This window comes from Taurulus bubalis (assembly GCF_910589615.1).
Source record: "Taurulus bubalis genome assembly, chromosome: 2".
Taxonomy (NCBI): Eukaryota; Metazoa; Chordata; class Actinopteri; order Perciformes; family Cottidae; genus Taurulus; species Taurulus bubalis.
The window spans coordinates 1,493,687-1,501,237 of NC_136590.1; the positions used below are offsets into that span (position 1 = coordinate 1,493,687).

General features: G+C 42.5%; 1 protein-coding gene across 1 annotated transcript in view; it reads left to right on the forward strand.

Moving 5' to 3' along the window:
* LOC306753319 (homeobox protein CHOX-CAD-like) overlaps window positions 1-7,261 on the forward strand; it is a gene marked incomplete at both ends in the record, with an annotated part of 8,140 nt that extends 879 nt beyond the window's left edge. Inside the window, 2 exons of the mRNA XM_079237191.1 lie at window positions 5,912-6,060; window positions 6,998-7,261. Coding sequence (XP_079093317.1) covers window positions 5,912-6,060; window positions 6,998-7,261 — 413 coding nt within the window. The remainder of the gene's footprint in view (window positions 1-5,911; window positions 6,061-6,997) is intronic.
* Between the last annotated feature and the right edge of the window lie 290 nt (window positions 7,262-7,551).

Consider the following 7,551-nt stretch of genomic DNA (forward strand, 5'->3'; position numbering starts at 1 on the left):
TTATTATTGATTACATCTGTGAGTGAATGTTTCATTATTATTATTATTATTATTATTATTATTATTATTATTATTATTATTATTATAGTGGCCTGTGATTGTTGTCAGGGGGAAAAGGAGCAACTTCGTCGCGCGATTTGAAAGTTGGGCAACCGGATACATCAAATAAATGAAAACTGAGTTTTTATAAATCTGATATTTAAAGGAAAGAAATGATAATAATAAACATGAAGCTCTTTTTATTATAAGACAAACAAGTATTCATATTAATCGCAGTTATTTTGCGATATATATTTTCTCCCGTTATTTATTTATATTTGATTATTATTTCTATGATTCTTTAAAGTATCTCTCATATTTTTGGGGACGTTTTTTATTATTAGTTATTAATCTCGTTAAAGGCAAAATTCACAAATAAAACCTGCGTGAGCTCAGAACCGATCATCTTCAAATAATACTAATACTAATACTAGTACTACTACTACTACTACTACTACTACTAATAATAATAATAATAATAATAATAATAATAATAATAATACAAATTGATCACTGTCGATATCGGCTTTTTTCTCGTTTTTTCGTTTCGTGTCTTGGTTCCTTGGTTCCTCGGTTCCTCGGTTCCTCGGTTCCCACCGCGGATCAAACGTGTGACCCGGTCTGGGGCCTTGTGATGCTAATGAGTCCCAAGACCCCCAGGGACCCTGAAGCTTTGTCTCCTCTTGTCGGGGCGGAGGAGACAAGAGCTCATGAGACAGTCCGCTCTTTGAAGTATGTGAAGTGTGACCTGTGTGTGTGTGTGTGTGTGTGTGTGTGTGTGTGTGTGTGTGTGTGTGTGGATCACAAGGTGCAGCCAAAACCCGATGCACAGATCGATGGATACATTTATAATGTATATATTTATTATGCGACTGACAAACTAAAATGTTCTATCTCACTTGTTAAAGTGAGAATAATAAACAACTCAAAATGTACAATCCGTGACCAATAAATAACCTTCTCTTTAATAACAATTAATAACCTTCTCTTTAATAACAATTAATAACCTTCTCTTTAATAACAATTAATAACCTTCTCTTTAATAACAATAAAAAAACCTTCTCTTTAATAATAACAATAAGCCTTCTTCATTCATGCTGTCGGCTTCCTGATGACGACTTTACAGGAGGGGAACGGTTCTCCTCTTCTTAAAGGGTCACTTTACGGGAGGAGAACGTTCTCCTAAACCTCCCCTTTAAGAACCGTTCTCCACCTGTAAAGCTCCCCTTTAAGAAAGGGAGAACCATTCTCCTAAACCTCCCCTTTAAGAACCGTTCTCCACCTGTAAAGCTCCCCTTTAAGAACCGTTCTCCCCCTGTAAAGCTCCCCTTTAAGAAAGGGAGAACTGTTCTCCTAAACCTCCCCTTTCAGAAAAGTTCTCCCCCTGTAAAGCTCCCCTTTAAGAACCGTTCTCCCTCGTAAAGCTCCCCTTTAAGAAAGGGAGAACCGTTCTCCTAAACCTCCCCTTTCAGAACCGTTCTCCTCCCGTAAACCTCCCCTTTCAGAACCGTTCTCCTCCCGTAAAGCTCCCCTTTAAGAAAGGGAGAACGGTTCTCCTAAACCTCCCCTTTAAGAACCGTTCTCCCCCTGTAAAGCTCCCCTTTAAGAACCGTTCTCCCCCGTAAAGCTCCCCTTTAAGAAAGGGAGAACCGTTGTCCTAAACCTCCCCTTTCAGAACCGTTCTCCTCCTGTAAAGCTCCCTTTAAGAAGCCCCACAGTGTTTGGGTCGGTGAGGAAGGCCTCGTTATGGTTCTGTCCTCTTTGGGCCTTCACAGACTCAGTGGAGGCCTTCACGAGGTTCTGCTAGAGACCAGGTCTTCTGCACAGAGTCGGACTCTTTCCTGGACCCCTTGAAGAAAGTATCTTCTAAAAACTGGCCGCAGGTCCGGGAATTGATTTTGAGTCCATCTTCAACCCGAGAAGGTCCAACTAGCTTGTCTATAACCAGTCTTCAGTCCTGAAAACCTTTCAACCTGTCTTCAGGTATTCCTCGGCCCAGTCGTGAGGTCTCAGCTCGTCTGGTTCTGGTTCTGGTGGTTGGATTCCAGAGCCCTGAACCCTTCGTACTTCAGGCTCGGGAGCATAGCAGCTTCCTGGTAGCTTCACCTTGGATTCTTCTCAAATCTTTGGCAGTTAATTTGTGTCTTTTACGCCCATTGTTTGAAAAAACAGAAGCTCATAACTAAGCACAAGGTTCACGGTTCGATCCCCAGTCCTCCATAGTCTGCATGTCGAGGTTTCCTCAAGACTGGACCCAGTAGCTCCCCATAGTCTGTCTTTGAGCAAATTCCCGGGCTTCACAGCAGCTCACTGCTCCTTAATTACAAGGATCCAAAACGTTTATGTTATTCAGGGTCGGGGGCGCAGACAACCGTTAACGCTCATAGTCACACTTACGGGACATTTAGAGTCCAGTTAACCAGGGCCCCGTTCCTTGTACCTGGTTCAACTAAGTCGATCAAATGTCCTATTATCTATCTTAAATTACCCCGATAGTTGACGTCAGGCTATGTCGGTTTCTCAAAGGCTGATCCGCCCTCAAGCAGTCTCGTTAATTCGAACCAGACGTCAGTCATCTGGATAATTGCGCGTGCCGTCTGCTTCAAAAGGGGAAATAGTCGAGCACTGAATCCATGATCTTCTAACGCTACAATGGCAAATAAACTCAAAGGACAAGACGCTTTTTCTCCGCTGACGAGCAGGAGATGATCATGAACGCATATGAGGAAGTCAAGAGCATAATCATGGAAAAGTCTAAAGCTTTTTGGTGTGAACGCAGCTGAACACTGTCACCGCTGTGAGGGCAAAATATCAGACAAGTTACATGCGTCAGTGTTGGGAAAATGTATCGGCTTCCTGCTGGCAGTAGGCTTTCAGAATAAGTAGATAAAAACAAGCCCAAAGAGTATCTAATTCATACAAATACATATATACTTATGAGGATATATGTACTGTATGTATGTATTATTCATAGCATCTATTCACACTCCTCAATGCTGCGTTCACAACACGCTTTACTTGCATGAGTTTACACTTTGGACTATTTGTGATAGTTAAGCTTCATTAATGACTTTTTTATTCCATGTTTATGCATGAAAACACTGAGTCTGTTAAAAAAGACTGAAGTTATACAAATATTATGTGTGTTGTATCACCTCGTGTCCTTAAGATGCACTTTTTGGTTTTTAATTGAGTGTAAAAGGGAATATTTCAAACATTTTTTTTGTGTTGGCATACTGATATTGTGTACTTTCTCAGGTTCAAACTGCACCATATCATTAAATCAATTTGAGAAGTTGAAAATGTTCCTCGCATTGGATCTCAGCTTGTCATTAAGGGGTCAAGGTGGGTCCTGCAGCCAGACCAGTTCAGAACCACTGCCCCAGACCAGTAGAACCACTGCCCCAGACCAGTTGAACCACTGCCCCAGACCAGTAGAACCACTGCCCCAGACCAGTTGAACCACTGCCCCAGACCAGTTCAGAACCACTGCCCCAGACCAGTTGAACCACTGCCCCAGACCAGTAGAACCACTGCCCCAGACCAGTTCAGAACCACTGCCCCAGACCACATGCATGTCTTTAATTGTTCACAATTATTTGTTGGACCAGTTATGTCCTTCTCAACTGTGACAAAAAAGCTTTGAAGAAAGTTAATATAATAACGTGCGTTTGATCTTTGTCTTTGTTATTTTCTTCTGTTTTAAGTTTGATCTTTTATAATTGTATATTTATTATAATTTAGTAATGTGGGTTTCTTAACCCTAAATTAAATGGACTTCTGTCATAGTAACAGAGAAATTTGCTTCCATATATATTTATATAAATGCATGTACAATATTTTTACACTTGAATAAACAATAATCTAATACAAAGACAGTTAACATGATGTTGGGAGGAGTTAAACGTCTACAGTGTTACAGTTACAACCCTTTGAGGACGACCATGATGCTGATGTGGCCCGGGGTGAAAATGAGTTTGACACCCCTGATGTAAACAGTTAGAGGAACAAACAAGATATCTCAGGTTTCCCCGATATTTGTATTTTTCTCTCATAAATTACTTCCGTTTCATGTCTCTAAAAGTTCACGTGTTCAGCTTTTTCTTGTTTCGAGCATTGCAGAGAAGACTTTGAATCAGCATTTAGATAATTAACAGCTCAACATTTTGGGAAAAAAATAATAACACTAAATGTTTCTCTCACAATGTGCTTCAACAGCAAAAATAAACCTAGTTAAATAAACCAACATGTCTTCCATGTGTGAAAATGGCTTCAGATGAGAAACGTGGGGAGCGTAGCTTAGCATAAAGACTGGAAGCGGGGGGAAACTGCTAGCCGGCAGGTTTCTTTTGTTTAAATAACAGAAGGTGAGTGAACCCGTCAGACTCTGAAGAGCTTTTGTGATTTACGCTCCTTCATTAGCGCACAATCAAACTGTTGGTTTTTACTTTCACACAAATGAAGCAGAAAGCCGACTCCGGACAGATGTCCCGCTAAACCAGACGCTGCCTGGCTGGAGGACGGGTGTGTGTTTAAAGCGAGCCGGTCCGCTGTGTGTTTAGTGTTAACGTGGCTGATGTGCAGCTAACGAGCGCTGACGGCCTTTTGATTCACAGCGTTTCTGGTTCACGGCTCGGTGGTTTCCTGTGAAGAGGAACAAGTTGTTCCGTCTCCACGTTGATCTCATCTGTTCAGCAGATGCTGCAGAAGGTCATCGGCTCAACGCGACTCAGACAATCTGACTTCTTGTGGCTTCTGTTTAAAAAAAAGTCTTCATTCAATGTTTTTATGATATCTCACAAAAACAAATAATGCACGTTTCCTACTAAAGTTGAGCAACACGTGTTAATTTCAGAGGAAGGCAGAAGATATATGTCAATTATTCAGGTTTTAGGAACAGTCACTGAATGAGGTCAATATGAGTTTTCTTTTTGGTCTATTCTTGTTTATGGAAGACAATTGTCCTAGTGGCCAAATGGTGGAATTACAACTTCCTATATTTCTTGTGTTAAAGCTGCATTCTCTCTCCTGACCACCAGGGGGTGACTGGTTGCAAAAAACAAGATGGCGACAGCGAAATCGTCAAAGCTCAAGGCTTTATAACGTCATGTGATGCTGCCCCAAAATACCTTTTTCCATAGAATTACAGCTCTGTGACTTCATGATTTGTGATGACTTCATGTTTCGATACAGTCTAATGAGCTTGGACAGCGTTACCACATGAACACTGAGCCCATAAATGAAATACAGATACGGGTCAGTTCATGCAAATCCCTGCAAGGCAGGTTGTGCATTTGAATACAGGAGTCCAGGTGAGAACACAGTCTCAGGTGTGTCCGACACCTGCAGAGGATTTATAACACATAATATAAAATACTACGCTCTTACTCGCTAACAGCCGGTGTGATTTGGTGTCGCTTGACGTCACACGTTGGCTTGTGGACGTTTTGAAGCCTCCAGTGCAGCGTTCTGGTCGTCACCATCTTGGCTTTTTTTTGCAACCAGTGAACAGGAAGTGACCATATTAGGGCTGAGCAGGGCTGGAAAGTCACTTTGTTTAGTTTGCATTCTCCATCTTTGTGGGTTAAGGTTCTTAAAGAGCTTGACAGGCCTCATTGTTGAAGAGTTTATATCGTTGGTTCACGACAAGTTTACCAAACTTATTGCGTTGTCCTCAACATTTGTTGTTTTTACATTTCAGTTTTTAAATCAAAGATATAATGGGTTTAACGAATTGTACATAGTTTTAGGAAATACGCGTTTTTGCTTTCTCTGCGTCTGACAGGAGAAGAATGACGTTTCTTCTTTTATTTACCTTAACTCTGAACATTTAAGTGTATTAATATTATTATTTTGTTTCTGTGTTTCGCAGACGGGAAGACGCGAACTAAAGACAAGTACCGGGTGGTTTACACCGACCACCAGCGCCTGGAGCTGGAGAAAGAGTTTCACTACAGCAAGTACATCACCATCAGGAGGAAGGCGGAGCTCGCCACGACGCTCGGCCTGTCGGAGAGACAGGTATGCCAACGCCAACAGAAAATGTGTTTTGGATTTTACTGGTTTGAGGTTCAACGTAGTGGTGAGAAACTGGATGTGATCATTATTTCCTTTAACATTTAACAGCGATATCAGAAAATGAAACCATTCAGGCTTTTACAGACCGGGGACGTGCCAAATACTCAACCATGAATATTATATGTCTAGGGCTTTTATTTTGAAAGGTAGAGTGGCTGTATGAAGAGTTTTGAAGCCTCAAGTACCGTTACGGCCGTCGTCCTCTTGTTTTTTTTGCAACCAGTTAGCAGGAAGTGATCATATTTGGAGTGAGGAGGAGTGAAGTTGAGACCTGCCAATCACCTTGTAGCCCGCCCTAAGCATACCCTGCTTTATGGTCTGTTTGACTCTAAATGACCATAATTTACTAAATGATCCAATCAGAGGAGTCTCCCTTGGTGGTCAGTAGAGAGAATGCAATTCATCATTTTAACACATGAAGCATAGACTTCACTTTAAAGAACCAGAGGTTACCGCCAGTGTTGATGCCTTTATTAAAAGATTTCACTCCTGGAAAAAATGTTTGTCGCTTTTTCCCCGAAAGAACTAATGACAAGAAACTGAAAAAATATTGTAATATTCCATATTGTTCTCATACTCAACAAATCTCACAACCATTCCCAAACCAACTTGTTGGTCCATCTCTAAATACCGTCTGACTTCCTGTCTGTGGCCCGTTGGTTCCTACTGAGGACGCAAATCTCCTAAAACGGGCGCTAACTGTAGTTTTGATTAAAGCACATTTGGGGCTTTCGGGAGTATTTGTGGCAGCCGGATGGTGTTCAGCCTCGCTAGCAGTCCTGAACCGTCTGGCGTCTGTAAAAGCATGACGTCGGTGATCACAAATACTTCGTATAAATAAAAGCAGCTTTCTTTTGTCTTTTCTTTTTTGTTGCTCCAGGTGAAGATCTGGTTCCAGAACCGCCGAGCCAAGGAGCGCAAGATCAACAAGAAGAAGCTCCAGCAGCCGGCGTCCTCCACGACCACGACCACGCCTCCTGGCGGCGGCGGTGGCGGCGGCGGCGGCGGTGGCGGCGGCGGCGGCGGCGGGGTCCTCCTCCACGGAAATGGCGGGAGCAGCGCCGCGATGGTGACGAGCAGCAGCGGCAGCAACGGGATGGTGTCCCCGTCCTCCCTGCCGCTGAACATCAAGGAGGAATACTGAGAGACGTTTTTTATTCGGACGCTGCAGATCTCAGGGATCTGGACTTAAAAGTTCCCCCCAAAAACGAACTGAGAGACTTTCTGCATCACAACCTGCCACATGTCTGTCCGGCCTCTTGAAGCCAACCCAACAGTACTTCTTCCCCGTCAGACCGCTGCAGATAATCAGATGTTCGCTTGCTGCAAAACTCTTAATTGAGCAACAGGTTAAAAAAGGAACAGAGAAAACTATCACATTTATCTCATGTTGTTTGTCCACTTATTGTTAATTCCATTATGTTTGAATGTCTC